General features: G+C 38.3%; 1 protein-coding gene across 1 annotated transcript in view; it reads right to left on the bottom strand.

Annotated features, from left to right (window-relative positions):
• The window catches only part of LOC121510459 (metal transporter CNNM4), a 67,899-nt gene that overhangs the window by 11,995 nt on the left and 29,047 nt on the right, over positions 1-26,857 (bottom strand). Inside the window, exons 4-5 of the mRNA XM_041788505.1 lie at positions 23,799-23,968; positions 5,766-5,862 (exon numbers count right to left, since the gene is read on the bottom strand). Of these exons, the coding sequence (XP_041644439.1) occupies positions 5,766-5,862; positions 23,799-23,968 (267 nt within the window). The remainder of the gene's footprint in view (positions 1-5,765; positions 5,863-23,798; positions 23,969-26,857) is intronic.

Raw genomic sequence — 26,857 nt, 5'->3', positions numbered from 1 at the left:
GATAAATTTTTCACTTCGAAATCAAACAATCTTGTCCTGTTTTTACAATTTGTCTCTTTTATTTTTCTTCTTTCATGGGTAAAGATTATACTCTAGTGCTATTTTGGAGGGTGAGTAAAGCAATGATAATAACTCATAAAGAGGAAAATACCATCAAAAATATATCTCTAAAAATATCAGATAAAAATATTAGTCATACCCAATATTTTTGGGTATGACTAGTGTGAGCTGTGTGCTGCTCTTTGAGATGGATTAATGACTTTTATTTGTTTATGTGATTAAAAAAAATGTATTTACAGTGTTTATGCGTGATTATATGTATTTTAACTTATTTTAATGTTAAATTCCTGAATTTTATGGAGTGTGCAGCAATTTTGGAAACATCAGCCTTTTTGAAGTACTGTAAGCTGTTTAAGCAAAATGGAGAGGATTAAAGAGAAACATTGGTATTAAAATGGTAAGAATCTCACTAAAAACTATACAAGTTCACAAAATATAAAGATAGAAGATGTTTGAGAACTCAATATAAACATTTAAAATGCAAAATGATTTTGCAAAAGAAATGATCATCACATTAGATCTTTCCACAGATTGTTTTTTTTAAATAAAAGTTTGAATACTTAAACACTTGACAAATCAAACTTTTTAATAAAAGTTTGATTTGTCAAGTGTTTATGTATTCAAAAATGTTTGATCACAACTTCTAAGAGGCTGGCTGTTGACTTTGTTTCCAACTAACTTCAGTTAATTATCACCAACATTTAAACTGTCATGATGGTAAAACAATGAATACCAGCAAATATTTACTTTAGGGTGCTTTAAATTATCAATAACTTATTGTATATGTTACAAATTATGCTTCTATTACTCCATCACTTAATTTCTGTTATCAAGCAGGATGTTGTAAGAGAGGGCACTTTTATAGTTGATGCACAAACTCAAGAGCGCTCTCTGTTGGAAAAAGTGTGGAACTGGAAAAAACTCCTAATAAATGGCCGTCAGTATATCTGTAGCTTCTCTATCTTGAAGTTTGTTGTTATGTGCTGGCAAACCTTTGAGGTAATTCTACTGTCTCAGTGAATTTCTGCTTCTGATCGGCAACAGGATGTACATTGTTCCTTGATACAGGACACATGCCAATAAGTTACAGTAAAAAGGTCTGAGCAATATGCAACAATACATGTCTATAAAAAGCATTCACCCCCTTGGATGTTTTACCCTTTTACTGATTCTACAAATCAGTCATGGTCAATAAACTTTGGCCTTTTTGACTAAAAACAATTATTCACCCACTTTAAAGTGACTGACCTAATTCAACAGAGGTCAAGTCAACTGTTGCTAGTAGTCTCTGAATAAGTGAATTTGGGATCACCTGAGTGCAGTGAATGTGTCTCAAGTGATTGTAGTATAAAGACACCTGTGTCTTGAAAGTCCAGTCTCTGGTTAATCAGTATTCCTGCTACCATTACACCATGAAGACAAAAGAACATCCCAAGCAACTCAGAGAAAAGGTTCCTGAAAAGTATGAGTCAAAGGATGGATACAAAAAAAAAAATTCCAAGGCACTGAACATCCTCCAGAGTTCAGTTAAATCCATCCTCAAAAAATGGAAGGAATATGGCACATGTGTAAATCTACCTAGATCACTCCGTCCTCTCTAAAGAGTAACTGTGCAAGAAGGAGACTAGTGAGAGAGGCCACTAAGACACCTATGACTACTAAGGAGTTATAAGCTTCAGCAGCTGAGATTGGAGAGACTGTATACAATAACTGTTGCCTTGGTTCTTCACCAGTCAAATCTTTGTGGTAGAGTGGTAAAGAGAAAGCCGCTGTTAAAGAAAACTCATTAAATCTCGACTAAATTTGCCAAAAGGCATGTGGGAGACTTGATGGTCAAGTGGGAGAAAGTTCTTTGGTCTGAGGAGACCAAAATGCTTTTTTGGACATCAGACAAGACGCTAGGTTTGACACTGCATATCAACACAAATACTCCATACCCACTGTGAAGCACAGTGGTGGCAGTATCATGCTGTGGGGATGCTTCTCAGCAGCCAGCCCTATCTACACACTTATTGGTATGATTGCAGCCATAGGTGTATCTACACTAATTTCTGATACTGACTTGAAGGGGGTGGGTATTTATGCAGTCACCTATTTAACATTAAATATTTTTATTTGATTGAGATTACTATGTAGAAATCTGGTATCATTTTGACACAAAATAGGTTTTGTTTGTACATTTTTTTTGTCAAAAAAAAGCCACACTTCATTGATCATGACTGACTTACGAAATCAATAAAAAGGTTAAACACCCCAGGGGGTGAATATGTTTTACAGGTAATGTATATAGGTATTTGGATTAGTGCACTTTAGCGTCCACTGAAAGTCTCTGAGTGCACTGTACTGGCAAAAAATAAAGTGTTGCTATCTCTCCTTCAAAGACAAGTGCATTTCTTAAAAAGGGTGGGAGGTCGTGGAAGATTTCTTTAGATGCCAAAGAACTGTGTCAACTGACAGGTGCAGTAATGTTAGTGCATTTTGTGTAATAATGATTCTGCTCTTTTTTACAGTTCATTGTTTTTAAACTGTTTGCACGTAAAGAATGTGTTTCCATGTTCATCTGTTGTCATATTGCTTCAAGTCTGTAGCTAAACAGCTACATTGGAGATCATAATTTATGACATTCTAGTTCGGATAGGTTTAGAGTTTGGAGGTTAGGTTTGGAGTTGATTAATTTGATACATGCAAACCTGAGTTATGATGTAGGTTAAGTGACTTTCCGCACCTAGTAAAGCTTAAGGGCATGTTGTGTAAAAGTGGGAATATTAGCGATATGTTCTATATTTTGACGCATGATCTGGCTGCATCTTTGTATAAATCAGCCTTTTAGAAATTTTGCTGTTCCAAAAAAAGAAACCAAAAAGTAGATCACTGTCTCCTTTTATTCTACAGCCTAAACAGATCAACCTCATTGTGACACATAAAATTCTAATGCTGTACAGTTACACAAACACTGACCCATACTTATTTGTGTTGGCTGAAATTAAATGGATTCACAGCCTCCTACTCCTCTACTCTGCCAAATTCTACCCAATAAAGTGATGACTCTGTGAAATCAGTCGCATTTCTGATTGTTTTCGTTGATCAAAGAGCTTAATTGCCAGAAAGAAGCTGTCATCTTGTTACTGTTTGCTGCCCTTATTGGGTAAATGTCTGCTGCACTGCAGTTTATGAATCTTTGATCAGTTTTAGCCACAAAAAAATCAAGTGTTGCAATGTATAGCAGAATGTAATAATAATACGGATTCATTGTTTCAGCTTATAAAAAGCAGTGCATTAGCATTTTCTCCCCTCAGTGATTAGGTTTTTATCATCTTGAGGCTGATTTTTCTAAGGCATTAAAACTACTACAGCCCTACCTGGCAAATCAAAGCCAGGCCTATCCCACCCACCCCAGAGCCCCGCCCATCCTTGTTGTTAAAGGTCCCAGACATGCCGGAGTTTACCTGGCAACCGAGAGAACAGAGAAAACCTCTTAAAGGAGAGGAGGCGAGGACGAGGAGCAGCCACTGAGAGGAGAGAAGGGAGGAGGAGATCCAGGAGACAGAGGGAGGGATGAAGGGGGGAAGAGTGAGTGACAGTGGGAGACAGATCTGCAACCCAAACAGGAAGCGGACATGCAGAAAAACAACAGAAATCCTGCTCCAAGCATCATCACACGTTAGATTTAACGTGAGTTTTTCAGGTGTTACTGAGGGACCTCTGACGGTTTGATTGATCAGAAGTTTGGTGAAATGGATGAATGTCTCTGTTGCTGGTGAGAGGAAATTAGGGTGGAAAAATATTGAGCTTTATAGACGTTTCTCTTTCTACCTGAAGCACCTGTAGGAGCAAGAAGTTGAGTGTTAAGATACAGTAGTAAAGGAGAGAACAATGCTGAAAAAACATATCATTTAATATGCATTTCTGATGTTCTACAAAGTCTTCATTGTTTTTAATTACTGCAGTTAATTCTGCATGAAGTAAAGCTCATCAGGCTGGAGGGGACCCTGTCTACAGCTGGGCTTAGTCACACATGAATTTATCTATAGTAGAACATGAAAACTTAAACATCCTCCTGCCCTTATTTTTGGCCCAAAGAGTTTGAAACATCAAAAGAGACACAAAGGGAAAGATGAAGCTGGAACAAGAGGACAGCAAACACACAAGGTGACAGTGAAATGTCAACAAGAGAAAACATCAACACAATAAATGAAGCAAAATTATTAAAGACAAAAAGCCTAGAGTGGCTTTTTGTGAGCTCAGGAGTGAAAGAGAGAAAGTAGAGCAAAGGAGGGAAAGGTTTAAAAGTCTATATAAAAGTTAGTATCTCCCTAAGTCAACATGTGATTGCCCTGTACTGTCTTTCCTTTGTTAATAAAACCTAAAGGACCCTGACATTGATATCTCAGAGCACTAATAGCCCACTGTACTTTCCCTCCTGGGATAGTGGAGGTTCCTCACAAGATGAGGGGTGAATGAAAGTGGGTTGAATAAGCATATACGGAAATGCTCACAAATCAGATGCATTAATAAATAAATCACAGCATTTGTTTGAAGCTTTTAGGCTGCATGTTCAGCCAACCTCTTCTCCACACAGCACTCATTTCTGCAATAAATAGGAGTATAACTTTATTTAATTTGTACTAATGTGTACTGATAATTGTTTTGAGAAATGACCAACTCATCTGCTACAAACACTACATGAAGTTTTTGTTCAAGCTGCCTAAGACTTTAACATCAAATTGAATTTGCCATGTTCACGACGCACTTTATTATTGGTATCATATTGGCAGACATTGGTTTTAAAAGGAAATTATTGTGTCTGCAGATATGAACATTTCTGCAGATCTTTACAAATGATAATTAGACTATAAAATCTGCCTATATGAACAGTAAATATTGGCAGTACAAACAAATAAGCTGTGGTGTTTTAGACAGAACCAGCACACCTATGCCAACTGAAGTCTTCATTTTAATTCATCATTATTCCTTTCTCTTTAAAGTGTGTTTTATCAACTGAAATGTGTTAATTTCTTCATCCCCAAACTTTAAATAGTGTGTTTTAAGGACTGAAGTTTTAGGTCTGAACTTAATTTGAATATTGGTATCAGCTAAAATTATTTCGAAAATACCGCATTTTGGATATCAGCAAAATCAAATATTATGCATCTCTAGGCATGTTATATTTTGTCTTTTCCAGCCACCAAACATCAGAAAGTGTATTTCATTATGTTTCTAAAGATGTAAAAGTAGGGTTTTTTTGTCAGTAAGTTATGTAAATATTCATTTGAAGCAATCATCAAACATTTGTATCATCTACATATCATCTAAACTTAGCCAAAAAAAAATTAGGAAAATTGTTTTCGGTAGATTATTTCTTTGTTGTAATAAAGCTTCTTGGCAATAAATCTTATACTGCTGGAAAGCCTGTTTATTTCCCTTTGAAATAACCACCATAAAAGCAGCTCTTACAGAAACCTAAAGTTAAGACATCATTACTAAATCTAAATGAACTGGATTATTAATTTTTCTTATAGATAAAAATACTACTACAGAGGTATTAATAGTATTATTTCAGTAAAATATTTGAGTGTGAAGTAACATTTACAAAGAGGCTTTTGAATTAATTTTTGCCAGTAGGTGGCAGTAGAGGCTAAAATCTGGGCAAATTACACTTCAAACACTCATTTGAGTCAGGAGAGGAGAGGAGGTCTTGGACTCACCCAGTGTGGGAGCACTGAGTGCCATGACACCATAGAAGGAGAAAGGTCCGGTCTCAAACTTCATGTTCTCGTTGCCAGCCTCCACCTCAACCCGTCCCTGATTAAAAGAGATAACAGGAGAAAACAACGCATATATGTTAATAAGGACTCATATCTGTAACATTCATATTCAGTTCTAAATTCATTCTGCCATTCAACATTACTGTGTCAGTACAACTGCAGTATATGAGAGTGAAAGGACCAATGAAACTGCTTTAACTCATTGTGATAGACAACTGAAGGCATAACAGAATCCATTCAAACCAGGTCGTAAGCTATGACTATTATTTGAACTCTGATGGCATTTTTGCATCATAAAGGAAAGATGCAAAAACTTTCCCTGGACTATGGGATGAAAGGTGGCTGAAACCCTTTGTGGCATACCGTGCATAAGAAAATAAACTGAAATAAACTCCAGGATAGTGTATGCATGACAACTTCAAATCCTGACATTTCTGAAATTTTAAATCAAATCTTTTGTCGTTGAATTAAAAGAAAACCCCAGAAAAAACAGCAGAAAAATAACACTGTTTAAGGTGTTCCACACAACACAAGATTCATTTTTACAGATAGAGTGATAAAGCCTTTGCCCTGATTCTCACTCTTTCTGAACTAGCACTGTTTGACCCCTAGAGGGCAGTGCAATAACAGGTCAAACTAAGATAATGTACAGTATACAGTAGTAGTACACTAGCAATGACTGTTGTCTAAAGAGGCTCTGCATCATCTGTGGGAGTAAATATGTTTTCTTTGGCCTTGATCAGACTCTCAGTAGGCATGAAGAAGTCTGACCTCTTCTCAAATCTAAAGACAGAAGCGGCTGCAGTGGAGTAACGGCTGTTCTGTCAAAGTACAATCAGGGCTGCACTGCAGAGAGGTGAAGATATGAGAGTCAGAGGAGGGTGAGGTGAGGGGAGTGAGAGGACAGAGGAGAGGACAGGAGGAGGCCTCTGTGTTGGTGCAGCGAGTTGGCCTGAATCGGCCCGCTGGAATGTGTGAACTGCAGCAACAACACAGGACAGTTAATCCACACTGTCCTCCCTCCAGCCTCCCACCTCTCCCCTACAAACACACACTCATTGACTGGGCTGATGAAAGCAGAACAGGTGGTAAAATAAAAGGGAGACAAAGAAAAGGACAAACAAGATGGTGCATCAAGTGAATTAGCAGAAGATCCTTCTGAGGCACAGTTTAAATATTAATGAGTTAAACCTCTGCAGCAGCTCACTATATAGGCTATTAACTCTGAGGCCTTATACTTTCAACTCCTGGTCAGGACTTTGAAGCTCCTGTGAGGACTTTTTATCAGGTTGTAAAACAGACTAAAAAAATCATGCCTCTTTGGAGTTTTAAAAAAAAAAACTGACTGTCTGTGACAAGGTCGATAGTTTCTTGTACAGTAACACCAAAAACCGCTGCTGCAGGGTAGCTGTCAGATAAGCTGCACTCTAGAGAAACAGGCTTTTTCTATTTTTTTTTTTCACATTTTCCACAGCAAAGACTCACTGTGAGCAATGTGTTAAATATGTTGAACTAAGGAAGATGCCATTTTTTAATCAAAAAACACTACCTAAGCACCTGAGATCAGTGAAGAGGTAAGAGGTATCGCGTTGTCCACAGGGGGCTTCAAAATCAACACAAACAAGATCCTCTAAGGAGCTTTGAGACTTCTTAACATAAAATAAGTCAGGATGGGCTTCAAGGATTTACAGTTCATGACAAGGAAAAAATAAACAAATCTATATTGTGCACAAACTAAAGGTCTGATATAAGAAGTTGGTAACTGAATTTTTTATTTTAAAATGTTTAGCTATTTTGAATTTGAACATGTTAAAAAGGGGAAAAATTGAACAAATAAATAGAGAGAAGTACAACATAAATGAAGAGATGAAAAAACAAGAACACTTCATGAAAAAGATTACATTAAAAAAAGAGCGGGTGGAAGTAAAAATGTATTTAATCCCACCCCTTCTCCACAATTTAGAACAGATTGTTATTATGCTTCCATCTTGAAATGAATCTATACAATAATTCTTTCATTACTCCAAAACATTTTACTACATATTTATCTAGTATGTATCACAGCAATGATAAGATAATTAAATAAAATTGTTGTGTTGCCTTGCTTATGGTCCTGTCACGTCGTCAGGGGTAACAAATTCTGAAAGTGATTTTGCGTCATTCCAGATCCGACTTCTCAAAACCAAAGACGTCCCTGGGGTTGTTTTCTTTTTTTTTTGTTAACCATCAGCTGCCTTTCTTTCATCTTCTTTAGCTCAGTGTATACCATGGCTCCCTCTGCTCCTCACTTAAATCAAAGTGAGAGCTGTTTTGGTGGAAAAGCACAGGCTGTGCTGTAAATGGAGGGTGCACTCTAATTAGTGCTCAGTGACAAAACCTGTAGAGCACAAAGCAGCAAGTGCAAAATCAACTGAAATGAACCTGATTAACTGCCCAGCACTACTGCTGAGTGTGTCGAGGTATAAAACGTGCACTGTCATAGCTAATTTGCCTATACATATTATCTATGAGCTGTCCAGCCTATAACGTACCCCGCTCTCATTGTTCCTTTTCAGGCCTTTGCACTTCATAAGCACACTTTGAAGTTCAAAAATAGATGTGGTTCTCCATCTGTCTTTGTGCAGAAAGTGAAAACACATCGTCTCAATGAGGACAACTCCTCCATCTGTTATCTGTTCATGTATGTGGTGATTATGTAATCCTTCTAAAATGATAATTCATAAAGTCAGAATAAATACCCTTTCTGGTCCAAATTCCCACAGCTACACGCATTCACACCTGCTGTGAACAACTACAGGCGCTGGCTGCTGAGGCAGAGGTCGAATGCCTTGCTCAAGGACAACTTGCTGCTGAAATAGAAGCAATGATTCACGGCAATTGTCCAATGGCTTTTTATGCTAATGAAAGTAAACAAAACATTTTTTTCATCTAGTTATTTGACCTACTCATGATTCCTTATAATCCTACATTCCTCTAAAGTCTAATCCATAGCCGCCCGTCCGAGAATGCAGGTTTACAACAGCGTGACTTCTTCATTTGACACTGAATGCAAAGGTTAAACCTCCTTGGCTCTGTCCCTAGCTTAAGGTATATGAGCAGATTTGGAAAGATGCTAATCACCACTCAACATATGGCCAACGCTCCATGTGTGAGAGCTTTGGCTGGGGTCAAATACTTAACCTGCAACACGTGCACACGTACCAAAAAGAAAACAATGCAAGCATTCCCTTCCAGCAAGCCCAATGTGAAGTGATTTGTAGTCATCCATGCTACTGCTGCCGCTGGATGGCTGGAGTTTAATTTAAAAAAGGGAGGCATGGGGGAGGGAGGAGAGAAAGAATAGAAACAGAGGGAGGCGGAGGACAGGAGTGAGAGGTGTTAAACCTGCTGGGGCTCTGGTCAGACCAGTTTTCCTTGATATGCACTGACACAGCCTACCAGCACTTATACAATATACTGCAGCAACATTTCTAATAAAAAAAGTAGAGCTATTAGTGGGTCACTGCAGTCCAGATTCTGTATTACAGACAATCCAACCCAGTCACAGACTGTTTTTAGTTTCATTTTTATGTCTGGTATGAGAAGTATCTGTGGAGTGTACAGACTGCAGTCCCAGACTGCAACATGCACAATCAAACCTGCTCCAACTTGAACTCATAAAGCTATTAATACCCTTAAACCTCTGTAACAGAGTCCAGGCAGCAATGCAGTCTGTCTGATGTAAATTCAATGATCATTCAGTGTTTGGGGGAAAGCAACAGATTAGGGACATTGCCAAACATTTGCTTCATAATATCAATATTAATTCTACCCTAGTGGACCGTAATATAAGCTAGAGCAAAGTCCAATCTTCATAAAAGGTTTTGGTAACATTTACAATTACAACCCATATGATTTTTTTCCAAGTATGCCATGAACTTCACTGTGAAAGTAACCTCATACATCTTAATAGAAATGCACAAACAAGTATAATTGTTCAGTTTTTTCATCTTTTAATGCTGGCCTTACATCTAATGACACTTGAAGCCATTTCAGACCTATGGCATAGCCATGGATGTGCCGGGGGGGGGGGGTTCTTTGCATTTTTTCTAATTTTTCTATTCTATATGTAGGCCTTGTTTTCTAACTTTAGTTTCTAGCTACAGTATTTGTTCATTTAGAATTATCTTAAATAACAGCATGTAAGGGCTGCCAGCCAATCCCTGACCTGACGCCAACGTCTTTGGAGATATAAGCTGCTTTCTAAACAATGCAATGTTCGCTATTGTAACCAAGATGAAACAGAGGTTCTTGCTATAATTCTTCAAGAAACATCATTTTATTATATAATGCGAATTATAGAGACATTAGACTCAGACAAAAAAATTTGAGGGTTTGAGGCTAGGCCATGCCTTCATGCCCTTTTAGCTGCTAACAGCACAGGTAGGCCTGTTGTACTATGTTATGACTATGCTGTAGGCAAACCCAGGCAATATATCCAACTGTATGGTCATTTGAATTCCATCTCTGCCTTTTGCAGAAGATGTGGTTCTGTTGGCTTCCTCAGCTGGGGACCTCCAGCAGGCAGTAGGACAGTTTGCAACCAAGTACAAAACGGTTGGGATGGTGATCAGCACGTCCAAGTCTAAGGCCTTGGTTTTCTTGGGGTCTTTTTCAGGAATGAATGTGGAATGGACCATGAGATCAACCGGTGGGCTGGTGCTGCATCAGCAGTATTGCAGACGTCATACCGGGCTTTTGTGGTTGAAGAGGGAGCTGAGCCGGAAGGTAAAACTCTCAGTTTTCCTCAGGAGGGTTGCCAGGTTCAGCTCAGACATCTGGAACTTAAAATTGAGCCACCGCTCCTTCATCTTAAAAAAGGGCCAGTTGAGGTGACTGTGGCATCTGATCAGGATGCCTACTGGTCCGCTCACTGTGGAGGTCTTCCAGGTGAGTCCAACTTGGAGGAGACGCCTCAGTAGACCAAGGACTCACTGGTGGGATTATGTATTTTATCTGGCCTTGGAATGCCTCTGAGTGAGTCTCTGCCTCAGGTGAAGGAGTTCAAGTTCAAGATTGACAGGCAGTTTGGTGCAGCATCTGCAGCTTTGCAGGTGTGGTACCATACCATCATGGGGAAGAGGGAGCTGAGCCGAAAGACCAAGTTTTGATTTACCAGTTGTTCTACCTCCCAACCCTCACTGATGGTCATGAACTCTGGGTAATGACCGAAAGAATAAGATCGAGGATCCTTTGCATCGAAAAGAGACAGTTGAGGTGGTTAAGACATCTGATCAAGATGCCTCCCTCTGGAGGTCTTTCAGGCATGTCCAGCTGAGAGGAGCCCACTGGGGCAGACCCAGAATGCGCTGGAGGGATAATATATCCTGCCTGGTCTGGGAACACCTCGCTAGCCCCATGAAGGAGTTGGAAAATGTGCCACCACGACCTGACCCAGGATAAGCGAAAATGGGTGGATGGATGGATGGATGAATGAATGAATGGATGGATGGAGGTCTGCAATGTAGGAACTGTAGGGCAGTTTAGGTTGCATCCAAAACCATCCCACAATTCACCAAGTTTTTACATTCCAGTACACTGCAGTCTGCAGTCAAGTTACTTTAGGTAACTTGTGAAAACATCGCTCTGTGGCTGTTGAACGTACTTGTAAAGCTTGGGGCTGCAGCCTATTTTAAAACAAGATCAGCGCACCCAGGATTTCTTACTTAATTTAGTTCGATTTAAACACCAGTTAAACCTTTAGGTTATTTTTAATGTGACAAATTCTCATGGTATAGCTCTAAACTTTTAGATTATGCCGTATAAACTGTTAAAGACTAGATATATATGCATATTAACGTACTGACACGTGCGACTTCACATATATGCCTTTATAGCCCGTCCACCAAGTGAGGATACGGTTGTCTGAGAAAAAGCGAACTATTTTGGTGTTCAACATACTGAACCATACCAAACCGCACTCAATCAAACTGGACCACCTGGTGGAAACATGGCTCTACTCGTGTCTAAAATAGACTAGACTAGCACATCTACTTTTTTCTGAGCCCACCCAGAGTCTCTTAACTGGCTATGCTACTGTTCCAATGTAAATGACAAATTTCCAGAGTCAGATTAAAATGAGGAGGGCTGCACTTCTGTCATCAGTGTTTGGTGTAAGTCATTCATTAAACTTAATCTTCATTGTTTTAAAGCAGTTTCTCCTGTCCTGGTGTAACAAAAAAAATTCTTGTTAAATATCATTGCAGGTCTTTAGTCTTTTCCCTTACAAGTTATTCCTGTAACTGTAATCAACAACAAACAGAAGAGGTCATGCCAGCACTAAACAGTTCCCCACTGGTATGCTACAGCTAGCTAACTAAAGCCTACTTACCGGAGATGCCCCAGGGCTGAACCGAGAAGATGAACTAAATCATCAATCTGTGGATTCCCGCAGGGCTGCAGCCATATCCATTCACCTATTTTTCCTTCAACACTTTATTGTGGTACACAGGTAAGAACATCCCAAAGACATCCTTGATCCCTCCATAACTCCACCAATTTATCCCCCTCTTTAGTTTTCTACAGTGTAAATTTGGATGAGATGAGGAGAGTAAAAATGAAGCACAAAGCAGAGAGAATATGCTCCATTTGATGGAGCATTACAGTCTTTTAAACAGTGCTAATATTTCACTAAATGTAAATATCAAGCTCCAATGCAGAGCTTAAATAACTTGATAAAGAATGCAGTTTCTGATGTGAGACACCGGCTTTATCTGCAAAAAGGTTTAAAAAAAAGGCCAAAAGTGTAGGAGTTAAGAAAGTGTAATGGAAATCTTAATACCGTTCAGTGAATATTTTGTCTTGCTTTACAGGTTTTTTTTCATGGTATCAAAACTAAAAAGTTCTTTCAAGCACCACTTCCTTTATTTGCTTTCAAAGTGTGCACAAAAAACCCAGAATAATTATTTTTCAGTGACAAAGTCATCTTTTACCAAACCCAACATGAGAGGTTTAAACAAGAATGTAAATACAGGGAAAAGACTGTAACATAGAAAGAGGCAGAAAATGAATGATACGCATAATGCAGCTCAGACAACAGACAGATTTCTGTTTCTGCTTAAAGTTCAAACAAGAGTCTGTGTTTCTGGTGTTTTTGCTGACTTGTGCAGGAGAACCTGAGCTGTGGGTGGGTCTTGGCCAAAGTTCAAGTCGCTGTGTTGTGACTCATCGACAATGTGAGCGAGAACTCTGTTACACATCAGGGCTAAGATGTGCGTTTTACACAACGGCCATCAAACAACAGCCTTGTTCATGACTGCTGAGTGGTTAATTAATACTGGACTGTGTTAGTGAGGAGTTTTTCTACTTCACTGATGAGACAAATCAAGGTCGCTTAAGGAGAATCATAAAAGCAGGGTTGGAAAAATGGCAAAGCCAGAGCAATATAGTGAGGAAAGTATCGCACTCACAGTAACAGTAAACTATAGCAAGATTGGAAAAAAACATGATCATGATGTCAATAGAATAAGTTTTCAAAAAAACCAAAGTTAAAGCCTGATAATCTAAACCAATGGTTCTCACCTGGTCCAACGGTGCAAACCTAACACCAACTCCTTAGGCCCTGTCCACACAGAGACAAATTCAGGAGTATACACAAAAGTATTTTGTGGTTATCAGCGTTTCATCCACACGGAAATGGTATTTTGGGAGGCCATAAACGATACTTTTTGAAACCAGGTCCCAGAGTGAACAAATCTGTATACGCTTACCATTTCATCTCTGTGTGGACAGCCAACCGAATCTTCCTTGACACGGTTGCGTCACACATAGCGTAGCCGACTTACGCCGCATGCAACAATGGTGGATTATAGGGTCATGTTCCTGCTGCAGAAGCTACTGAGCTTCTTGTGGTTTTTTTTCCAGCCAAATCTGATGCTCCTACACCACCACCGAGAACAGCATACACCAGATGTTCTTAAATCCACTGTCGTTTTCAGTGGTTCTGTGCTTATGCAGACATTTCCTGAAAAACTTTGGAAAACTTTTTCAAAACAAAACAGAAACATATCGCTTTCGTCTCTGTGTGGACAGGGCCTAAATCAGAAACCAAGAGCTAAGTTGAAAACTTTAAATGATGCAAATTTTCTATATAAATTAGTTACAGCTTTGTAAGGACATTCATGCTTTTCTTTATTTTACTCTATTTCCCATGATAGCATGTAATGTGGTTGTCTCTTGAGTTCTTCACAAATTAACCCATTATCATGAGGAAAGCAGCCTTTTTGACCTCAAGATAAAGAGATAAGTAGTCAAGCTCTTGAGCGAACAACAGATAGACCATATCTGTACAGAATAAACTTACTGTATGTCCACTTAGGGCTTCAATACATCATAGTATTGTTGCAACAATTTCTTCAAGGCAAAAATTCTCAGCTCACTAGAAACAGCTCCAGGACTCACTTTTAGGTCCAAACCTACCATTGAGAGTCACCGATCCTAACCACATTTAAAGGGTAACACTCAGAGTTAGCATATTTGACTGCTGTTCTGTTAGAATGGATGTCCACTGTAAAAAAATAAGGTAAAATTATACTGATTTTTCTTTGTTTTCTTTTGCAACTGAATTGAAAATGTCTGTGAGTTTGTATTACACCTGCTTGAATGGGCATCCTGCTTGTGTTTCTTTTCTTGTTGTCTTAAACAATGTAAAGAATCTGTCTTAATCAATACATTTTACAATGGGCTTTGTTCATAAGTATCTTCTTACAAAACTTATGTCAGACGCACAGTGTGTTCTCGAACTGAAGAATGCATGTCCTCATGGTTTTCCAAATTAGTAAAGAAAAATGCACCTTATATGGGCATGGGATTGCAGGGCTGTGTGCAAACACAGAAAGCTCACAAAATTGAGAAGAGAAACAACAAGATGTCAGAAATGTCCAAATTGAAATGAAGCATAAAAACAATTGTGCAATGGAGTCCAAGTATAAGAAGGCCTAGATGGTTCTTAAGTCGAAGTTCAAAATGAAACCAATAACAGACAGTTTAATTGAGTTGATATGAAATATATCCTTCAAACACATACATCGGGTGATATCATTCTTTAAGATAGTGCTGTCATCAGAAACAGGTTGTGCTGGACTCAATAAGAAAAGACTGCATTCTAATTAGAAGAACTGAAAAACAGACAATGATGGCACAGCAATTCAACACCACCTGTGTGTGAAGGTAGGCTTAAAAAAAGCATTGAAATGGGGGTTCTGTGTAGGGCAATCAGATGACATTCACAGAGGTAAAATGAGGCATTACGATTGGAACCACGTACAGTCCACAGAAGTCTGACGTCACAGGTTTTTTAGCAACTATAACCAAACCGCTCAGAGGCCTGCCCGAGGTTGCACAAACACTCCTGACAGTGTGACTGTGTGTATGTGTGTAGTATTGTGGTTCTGATTGTCTGTTCAGCCCTGGTGTTTAGTGGTTTGTGACCGCATGTTTGTCATAAAACGAACTGCTGACTTCAGTTAATGGCTGATGTAAAACTGAACAGTTTCCTCCGACTGACTCATTTACACTCACAAACACAAAGACATATTTCTGCAGTGAGATGTAGCAGCATGAGTCAGTGTAAGCCTTGATCCATTGACAGTCTGATCTGAATCTCAAGTGCTGAATGTGTGAGGTCACACACAGTCGCACAAACAGGAGAAAAACATCGCGGACACAGACGCACAGACAAATACCTCCTTTAAAGTCCGGGAATATTTCTTATTCTCTCAGGACCGACTTTTTTCCAGCTCTCTTTCACAACAGGAAGAGTTGTTACTCACAAAATTGTTCTGACCTAATTATCCTGGAGCATAGCTACAACACAATGATGGTCACACAAAAGTAAACAAGCAGGAGGATTTTATGAATGATCTTATATGTATCATTATGATACATTAAAAAGCCAGCCTAATTATTATTTGACAGGATTTCAGAGCCTCATGCGCAAGTTTTAAGCCTTCTTCAATGCTGCATTAAAAAAAAGAATAAATTACGGCCAAATTAGGGGCGAAATAATAATTAATCAGGATATTCTTTAAGGCGTGTTTGACAAGGGGTTACCCTGCTGCCCAAATATGGTTGCACCACTTTAAAAACAGGGCCATTTGCAAAACTCAAAGCTTCAAAAAGGGAGGATTCACAATCTAATATGTGATGTTATGTTGGCTACATGCAAAACAACAGGTGAGTGAATCAATGTCAGACATCTGAAAGAGCAAAATTTCCTCAAGTATAATATTTGAATATCCAGATGCTTCTCAATATTCCCAATTTCCAAACACTTGAGATGTGGTACAGGCTGGGGAATACTGTTATACTATAAACTCTAGAAAATTTACAACAAACAATTTAAGGGAGAATGTTTTTAAGAGATTTACTGTAGAAATATTACCCACCGAGTTTCTAAAATATTTCCTGTTTATTACAGCATGATTATAACAGGAAATTTAGTGTACGAGCTGAACATCATTCAAATGTTTCCAGAGGCTGGAGGAAGCCTGTGAAAATAGCAGTGATCTAACTCTGCTCTGTGAGAAACACGCAGCATCTTTATAGACACATGAATCACACTGGTCATAAACAAACAGCCTGCCTGCTGACAACCAATATCACATCTAGAAGAGGTACACGAAGACACACAATCACACACACACATGCAGATGTAAACACTATGAAAGGAGAGGAGCAAGGTCAGTGAGTTATCAGTATTTGAGGTTTGTAGTTCTCATGAGTAGACCAAACTCCCACACATCAGACGTACGTAAAAATAAACAAAAATGCTAAAAATAAACATGTCATAGTTCACACACATTCCTCTACATTTAATCACCTCAGTTGATCCAGCAGCTCTGGTTTTCATAAACCACACATCAAACTATCAGTTCTTTTTTGGACTTTTTCAAAAACGGACCAAAATAGATGGAGCTATCTGTAATTGGTCAGCAAAATAAAAACTATGATACAGCTACATCAGTCGCACAGCAGCTGCTGAACAACATAATCACCTGATCTGCCTATTCTGTGAATTTTCCTGATGTCTACCATACCTGCTGAATAAAAAAATTGTCTGAATCTAGAATTTTTACGAGGGGGGATGGCTAGAACAAATCCTGGCATAATCAGCAGTTCAAGACCTGGAAATATAATCCTTGAAATGATGAGCCAGATCAAGTTTATCACTTGCCATTGTTGTTGATATAGCTGGCATCATAAGCCCCGCCTTTCCTTGATTATAATTGGCCATGAGAATGTTTCTGGGCGTATGATTTCCCATCCACTTCAATGTAAAATATGACTAGTTTTAAGTCAAATGAATACATTATGTTAACCAACTTCACACTGCAACTGCAAAACGATATCACACTGTAAAGCTGGTTTGCAGAATGTGGCTAACATTAGTGGTGCTAGCACAGCTGGCATCAATCCTTTGTGCAAATTAATATCTATATTCCTGAGCTGAAATAAGTAACTAACGGAAAGTAACTAATTACATTTACTTAAATCACTGCAATTGAGTAGTGTTGTGGGTATTTGTACTTTTTTGAGTACATTTTGAAATCAGTCTTTTTACTTCAACTTCAGGTTTAACCAGAGTAACTGTTCTTTTACTTGATTACAATGCTCTTGTACTTTTTCCACTTCAGCTGACTACATAGTTGCACATCATTCTTCATCACATCCCAAAACAGTTGATGTACACAGCAAAAAATGGAGTGTCCATATGTCAGGGTTCAACATTTCAGAGTTGATTTTAACCTAAAGTGTAATTTTAACTCCATTCTGTGTTCTTCGCTGTTGGGAGTTATTTGACAGTGTTGATCCATCAGAGTTAGTTCAACTCTGTAGAGTTCCCCATGATGCCCTTGGGCAGAGTGTTTAGTTGTGTTTGGATATTGTCTGTTGTACAGTGATTCCTGCTGGGGTTCTCTTGCTCGTGGTTCCAGTGGATTGTTGTTTTTGATGTTAGGCACACTTGCAGCATGAGTGAAGTTATCCACTGAGTTAAAGTTCCCACCTGTGACTTTAGGTCAGTTTGCATTGCCTTGCTGTGAGGCTGACTCTCTAACAGATTTTCAAAAGTTATTGCAGCTATGTCATGTTGTAAAATTTTAATACTTTCAAAAGTGTAGTTTATATGTAGTGTGGACTGATCTAGACACCTTTTAAAGTGTTAAATCTAACTCTATATGATTTTAATTATTACTGTCAATTTTGCTGTATATCTTAATTATAGAGGTGAGACTTTACCTGAACAACCTAAGGGCAGATCATATTTTATTGTACAAGTCCTCAGTAGCTACTCAGTACTCTTTACTAAAAGTAAAATTTAAACCCAATACTCTTTACTTTTACTTGAGTAGATTTATAGACCAGTACTTTATTAAATTTTAACCAGAGTAACTGTACTCTTACTTTAGTACAATAGTAATGTGCTTTTTCCACCTCTGCTACTCCATTCTTCAGTTATGCCTGGTCAAACTTGACACACAGCCTCTTGACAACTTCATCCCCATTTCTAGATCAAACTAGTGCTACACTGCACTTCCTATGAAAGGCTTTGGTGCTAAAGCAGTTAGTGAATGTCTACATCAGATTAAAATGCACTGTCTGTGACAGCAAGGCAGTAGCAACTGAAAACAACTACAGTGGCAACTATTGGCAGGCAACTGCAATGCAGTTTAGATGGAGCATTTGACCAGGATTGAGGGCCTGAGCTGATAAAAAAAAAAAAAAAAAAAGTTAATAATTATGACTCATAATTCTGGTGCTCACAACAAAAGTTGCTGGGTTTTAACCATTTGAGCCGTTTTTCAAGCACATCCCTGATTGGTCAGTGAGGAAAAAGTGACACTGACAAGAACAGTGCTACTCGTTAAATTTTTCAATAAGAGCTCCTTGAGTGCATTGTCAAAAACAGCTGATACCTAGAGCATGTTTGTGTTTAGGATGCTGAGTGCTGTAAACACTAGACTGGAATGGTTTTGTATTGAAAATGAATGCACTCACACATGAGGAACTGTTAGTGCCTGATAATTGAAGAGAGGTGTTTCCAGATTTGGTTAGCAATAACAAAATAAGTGTTTCTGTATTCCTCCTCAGATTCTTTGCAGGACTTTGTGGAAGTTTTCTTTGTGTTGTTTGTGTGTTGATTCTTTCAAAGAGAGCTGGATTTACAGACACAAAGGAAAAAAACACCACAACAGAGAACTTATGTAGAACAAAGTGACTAAGGCACTCCTATGTAAAGAGGTGGAGAAACTCTTTATAATGTCAGCTAAACGTTAACTTGACCTTACTTTACCTCATCATCCTCCTTGAGGAGCCAGCCAGCAAAGTAAAAAAATGTTGCAAAATAAAATTCCACATCAGGTTCCCTAATCAGACTTGTCTTTCAGTTCTAGCACATGCAAAAAGTGCCTAATTAACACTTTAACACCCCATTATCAAAAGATTTGTTGCTGTCACACATCCAAAAATAACTGCAATCAAACTGAAATGATCTCTTTGTGTCTCCATCCCTCCTCTCTACATCTCTGCCCTTCCTATGTTTACAAATAAGCACTCCTGGAATGCGAGAGCAAAATTTTGTTTACAGGACAAATATGAGCAGCACACAAGCACACACAGGGCTCAGTCTGCAGCTGTACGGGTAGCACACGCTTCAAATGTACAGAGGAATCTGCAGTGCATCTTCTGGAACTACCAGGATGATGAGAAGTCTGTAGTCGAAAAAGTTCCCACTTTGGATAGAAGCTATAGCAAAATCTATGTTTAACAGCATTTTGAGCTGATACAGTTCATCTCTTTAGCTGCTACTTTAGAAATTTGTCTGAAGTCCACAAGATTTTCTCCCAAAATCACACATAACTATTCCTAACTATTCCCAAAAACCGTCTCCAGCAGTATCTTTCCCTCCCATGGAAAATTCTCTTCCTGGCACACTTATACAAAATGCCACTCTCTTCAAAAAGGTCTCAGCGGATTATTCCACATGTGGGGTCTCTCAAGAACATCCTCCAAAATATCCGGCCTCCCACGTGAGAGGAAAAAATCTCACCGAGACAAGCAGCAGGGAGGGAGTGAAAGTGATCCTTGGATTACTGGTCCCGGCTAATAACTGTTTGTGCAAAGTGGCAAAACAGATGTGTGGGAAATAAATGTGTGTGAAAGTGCAAGAATTAGACTATGAAGCGTAATTTTCCCACCCAGCAGGATTAGAGCACACGTGTATATGTACACAGTGTGATAGAGAAGAGTGAAAGCAGTGTCGGTGTGTTTTTTATGTTTACAGTGTGTGAGTATAAGTAGTGAAACACTCTGGTTGAAATGTTTGTGTTTATGTGTAGGTGTATTGGTTTCAGAAAAACAGGTGAGTAGGATGTTCTCTGTACTTCTCTAGCATCTCATTAAATGAGATTAATAATGAAGAGCAAGACCCTAAGGACCAGCAATCTGCTCCTACCATCTTTACTGAACCCTTTCCTTAATAAATAACTTAACTGTTTGTTAATCTTTAAGTCCCTGTAAAGTGATCTGAAAAAATCTGTATTCTAGGTTTTCTGCATGACAGGCCAGTGTGTTCTGAACAACCACGCCAAATTTCAACCAAATTTCAGTCATAAAATAATCTCTAAGCTTATAAAATTAAACTTCAAAAGTATGAAAAATAAGTCAGCTAAAGACAATCCTCTCTGGTTTTAAAACATGCTCCTGATCAGAGCGTAGCTGCCTGGCTCTGTGCAGGAGCAGAGAGACAGAAGTTGGGGATTAAATTTACTGTTTTCTGGTCCAACTCTCTCTGTTTTGTACTTTTAATGATCTGTAGGCCACTGTGACTGATAGATTTGGTAAATTTACCTCACAATGAACAAAAACACACTAGGAGGGCGGGGTAATTCCCTCAAGATCCCTGATGTCACGGGCCGCTGTATTTACACTGCTCATATTAAACCAAGCCAGGAAAATGGTGAACAACTTTCGAACAGTCTAAACACATAAATCTCAGTGTTCACATGTTTACAGCAACCTTATTCCAACATATTTTTGTTGAGACACAAAGTTTGGATTTGACTTTACAGTGACTTTAAGAGAAGCTGAACTGACTTTGGATTATTAGTGACTGCTCTTACAAAAGCACAAAAACTCTGCATCGGTGTTTATTCATCTCAAAATTTAAATTAAAAAAATTCTTGTCTGGTGTCTTTTTATGTAATTTAACGTACACAAACATTTGTATACTGCCAACCAAAATTTAAAACCAATGCTTGATGCAAAATCCTCAGCACTTTGTGTGAAATTCTTACTAGGCTATGCCAGTTTCAAGGTTGCACAAGGTAAAACAAGAAACTTGTGCTTAACTTTCATGTAAAACATGCAATTTAATATATAAAATGTGCATACTAGCACTTGATATATAAGGGTATGTGATGAATGGCATTACATCATCTGGATTGACTGAGAACTATTAAGGGATAATCCAAAACTGTTGCCAGCATTTCTTTTACAGAATCAAATTGTTTGTTGATAAAAAGATTTCAACTCCACAGTACTCCAGGAAGATTATGTTTCATGAAGCATTGCTTATTCAGTGACTGAACTTTATGTTGAAAGCTTTAAACACATTCACAGAAACTTGTAGCAAACACGGACACACTCGACACACGCCAAGTGTGACTCCCACCTCCATCTGTGACAAACTGAAACTCAGATCCGAGTTTTATAACCAGGCACACTGCTGCTGCTCAGATTCAAATGATAAGTTGACAGGTGGAGAGGAGAAAAAGTGGAAATGAGGGTCACATAAAGAAAGAAGAGGAGTGTGTGTTGAAGGTTAGACTGTGCAGCTTTCATCCCTGCTGATGCTTTGTGAGTGTGACATTTAGAGGGCAAGATGTGTTCATCTCAGTGAGTCAGGGATCCCGCTCTCTAAATGTACTCTGACATCAGGCACCGACTATTTATCCAACCTTCATTTTGACATCAGATTTTGTAAGATTGCATCATTGCATGGCCAAAACAGAAATTGCATCACTTCTGTGAGGGTTCTTGAGTGACTTGGATTTGGAAACCATGGTCCAGATACATTTATTTAGATTTATATCCATTTTCTCCAGAAATATAACAGAATCTAATCTTCATGGTCTGAGTTGCATATTAGTGCAGCAGTAGCTGACGCTGCAATCTTAAAACAGGAGTTTCTGGAATAGATTTTATCAGCTCAAGATTTTTCAGGAAAGCTAAGGTGCTTTGATAATAATGATAATAATAATAATAATAACAAATTTATTTTACAGGATTTTACAAAGATGGGTTTAAAAGATGCCTTGTCATGTGAGGAAGCAAACAGAAGAACAAAGCAACAAAATTCAAACAAAAGACAGAGACAATAGAACAGGTGACACCCAGCAACACCAACAGAACCCTAACAGTTCAAGAACATGAACCAAAAGGTTGGAAAGAGGGGAAAAAACTATCAATGAAGGGGGAAAAATCCAAGCATGACAAGGCTCTATAAAAATAACAGTGCTAAAATGAATGCATTTAATAGAAAAAGTAGAAAGAAGGAAACCAATAAAAGGGATGTAATCAAAGATTAGACCACAAAGACAACTTAATGTGGATCAAGTTTTATTTGATTAATCTAGGTAAAAGTTTACTGTCTAGAACTGGGCGCCAATTATTAGGTAGTCAAAAGGTATTAGGATTTACCTTTGGATTTTATTTCATAAGACACTGGTGGGGGGAACTTGTGGAGAGAGAGTGGGGATTAAGATGCTGAAGAAGAGCTACAGGTCTGACTCAAACCCACACAGAAACGATAACAGAAATAGTTAAAGGGATATTTTGGTATTTTTGAAGTTGGTTTGTATAAGGTACTGGTGATAGTAGTGCCATTAGCCTGTAGTGATTTCAGTAATCGTGCCCCTTCAAACAGGGCACACTTGGGATAGTTAGGCTATATAAAGTGCTTAAAAAATTTATAAGACCACCTGTCAGAGACCATCCAGCATCATGAAGTGCTTTAATGCGGACTCTTTGATTTTTAGTGAGCTCTCCCCGTTTTACCATTTTGAACAGGAATGAGGGATTTCAAACTGAATTCGCCCAAATTTGAGCCGGCTCACTGGGCTTCTCTGAGAAGTCAGAATTTAATCAAGCATAACATTCAACCTCTAAAACTCATTTTTCTGTTCAGGAATGCAAGTAAATAACTATAATTTGACATATCAATCAAGAAATAATAATGTGCTTTACTATTTTTGCAGGTTTTTTTATAAATCAGTAAATTTGAAAATTCATGGATAACTATAATAATTATATTTTAGCATTAAAAATATCATTTCAGTTAAAGAGCTTCTACATATTGGTGTATTAACCTTTGCAGAAACATAAAAAAATGATTTTGGTAATTACCAAGGCTGTTAATTTAGGGCAGCTGTGGCACAAACCTTACTTCTGTTAGGGTTAGGGTGGTCTAATAAATTTGTTAAGCACTGTATATAGCACCACAGACAGGTTATGGGCTGCTCAAAGTTATTTTGTGAGTTTTAGGTAAAAAAAAAATGGGCCAAAAATATGTTGCCTCTTTTGTATACAATAATGAAAATTTTTGAATTTTATTTTTCCCCCTCTGTGATTGGCACTATTTTGCAACACGTGCTTTGGCTACTGGTTACATATTCTTCCAACTCAGCATACCTGACCGGCTGTTTGGGTCTGCAGGTTACCCTCAAAGGTATAAAACACATTGTGCTCAGGTTAAATCTGAATTTTCTGTTTTGCATATGAGATGTTTTAAATATGAGTATTTAAATATAGAAGAGGTTTTCAAAGAGCCTGCTCTTCATTTGATCAGTGTCTAAAGGTCAAACCTGTAATTTCTATGACACTTAAGTAACCACAGACTGAAATGATGCTTCACCCCTTCCCTAATTCAATTTGTACCTGTAGGATGAGGACAAAGTAGTCGACAGGCTTTCCCCTCTGGTAGATGTAGTGATGTGTTGAGCGTTTGTCGTTGTCGTTGAACTTGATCTCCTGGATCACATCAGGATGGCGCAGGATTCTCAGCAGCACTTTGTCTGAGATCTGAGACGGGTTAAACAAGCTCACCTCTGCAGGCAGACACGAGGATGACATGTTACAAGAGTTTAAAGGTGTATAATTCAATGCAAGACATCAAAGATTGGGCCTTAAAATTCTGGACATCAATATAGTTCACTACAAACACTTTATGTGAAACAACCTCACTGTACAGCAGCTCCTTCCTCCCTGTAGCTAACCTAACGGCATCACTGATCTAGGTTCCTGTCATATTAGTCATTCATGATTTGCTTGTACAACATGTCATTGCATAACACGACAAATGAGTACATCTGTTACACACAGCTCAATCTGCACTAAACAAATGAGTGAAGCATATAAACTTCACTGACAGATTTAATGATTTAAAGGAATTAAAGGGATAAAAGATCAAGAGATCAAGAAGAATTAGAATGAGCACATTAGCACTTTTAACTTTTATAAGCACATTAGACTTATAATATTTTAACTAACATGAATAGACTGCATGGATTAACAATTGACAATTGAACATTTATAACTACATTAAAACGGCACAACATTAAACTGTGTTTGTTTTGTTTTTAGACTCTTTGAGGGACAAAACAAGACTTTTAAAGACCTTTGGGCTAAAGGAAACAGATAGAGTGACATCACTGATTTATTTATTTCAAAGACAGTTTCCAAAGAACACTTTAAATTTTATACTGATGACTTCTAATTTTGTTTATTCTGTGTTTATTTTGTTGTGCAGTGGGATCTCCATGCCATGGGTTTCCATGGCCTAGCAGCTGCATGCAAGCCTCACATCATCAAGTCAAATGCCAAGACGCTGTGGTCAGATAAGCAAGTCTGGGTTTGACGGTTGCTGGGAGAACATTACCTGCCTGACTGCGTAGTGCCAACTGTGAAGTTTGGTGGAGGAGGGATAATATGGGACTGTTTTTCAGTGTTTGGAAAAGGCCCCTTATCTCCAGTGAAGTATCTTAATGCTTTAGCGTACTAAGTCATTTCCAATTTTGTGGCGACAGTTTGGGGAAGTCCCTTTCTATTTTAACATGACTATGCCCAAGTGTACAAATCAAGGACTATAAAGACATGATTTAATGAGATCTGTGTGGAAGAACTTGACTGGCCTGTACAGAGCCCTGACCTCAACCCTGATCAAGCACCTCTGGGAAAAACTAGAAAGAGATTGCGAGTCAGGCCTTCACGTCCAACATCGGTGCCTCATAAATGCTCTACAAAATGAATGGGCATGAATTCCAACAAGCAGAGGAGGCTGTTGTAGCTGCAAAAGGGGGACCAACTCCATATCTAAGTACATTTGCTAGAATACTGTGTCATTACAGTCCCTGTTGGTGTAATGTCCAGGAGGCCAAATATTTTTGTCCATATAGTGTAGTTTCACGTTATAGGAGGCGCTTTGGGCAAAAAACATGCAGAAAATAATCATGGTCCGTCCTAAGTAAGCGAGTAATACAGCAACAGAACAGCAGCCTCCAGATGCAATTCACAGTTCCTTATATAGCACTAACAACATTACAGGCAACAATAAACATATCATGCCTGACATGGCACCTTTGTTATGGCAGCCACAACAAGACATGGACTGTTACTGTAAGGATTTCTCCGCCTATAAAAACAGTTTGAAATATCTGAGGTAATGTAAACAGTCAACTAAAAACATATAACATAAGAGTAGTTCTTTTAAATAAATGGATGTTTTAATGTAAAAAAAAATCTACATACTAGACATTTAAACCCCATAGCAACACCACTATGGTCCCTGAATAGCTCTGGGAGACATTTTTTGACTAACATTGCGGTTACTTATAAGTATCCATTTTTTAAGACAATATAAAATGAACACATTTAATGTGTCTTGTAAAAATCACAATATTCAAATCAAAAACTGTACCAATAACATTTCTGAAGTTGCTACATTTAGTCTCTACATTTTTTCTTGGTTTTAAAGAAATAACTAGTCATGCGTATTTGGTCTACATTCATTTCTCCATAGATCAGGCTTTCGCAATAAAGCCTCAACCATAAGGTTCTTCAACCCCACCCAAACTGAGAACAAAGAGTCAGTCCACCCTGCAAACAAAAACCCTGTAAAACACACAGGAAGAGGTGAGGCATATATGACCGATGTCAACATTCATCACCTAGAAGGCAAACAAACTTCTTTGATTCAGGTTAACGTATTAAGTGAACAAGTCAGTCAGGTTTATTGAGTAAAGAAAAAAACCTGTGAGCCTCGAAAGAAATGATCCCAAAAACTTTTGCAGCCTATATTTTTTTCTTCCTGGTATGATATCTAAATAAAACACCAACTAATAAAGCTTGATTTTGCAAAACATAGAAATCCATTAAGTTGTGTCAAAGTTTTATGTGATGCTGCCATGATGCACTTTCAAAATGCCCTGATACATAGTCTATTATTCTGTATCCAGAATAAATCCTTTAAGATCAATGTCAGATTTCAATGTTAACAAAGATTAAACTATGATTTAAACTCGCTTACTGATGATCACTGAAGTGAACAAGATTAAAAAGGGAACAGAAAAATCCTCAAAAAAGAAAAAGTAAAAAAAAGAGATTCCTGTGTAATCTAGAAAAAGAATGAAACCAAATTAATCCGATAGAGAAAAAAAAAAACAAAGAGAGCAGACACTGCAGTGGAGTGGAGTCCGATTTCCTCCTGCATATAGTGTCTGTCAGACCAGGAAGTGCTACGTCATGCTAGCACTGGCTAGCTAATCCTGGCAGGGCATATCAGCTAGCTGGACGTATTGCGACACGTTCTCGGGTGATTTGTTGCAGTGAGGAGGCGTTCGTCCAGCTGGCCTGGATCCCAACTCTTCCTGTGGTGGTAAGCACCGGCAGACTTACTGCTCCGATCTTAAATAGATCTTCTGAGTAAATAAACACATTTA

This window comes from Cheilinus undulatus, linkage group 5 (assembly GCF_018320785.1).
Source record: "Cheilinus undulatus linkage group 5, ASM1832078v1, whole genome shotgun sequence".
Classification (NCBI taxonomy): Eukaryota; Metazoa; Chordata; class Actinopteri; order Labriformes; family Labridae; genus Cheilinus; species Cheilinus undulatus.
The sequence above is the reverse complement of the archived record's forward strand: the minus strand, read 5'-3'. Positions and strand labels throughout refer to the sequence as shown.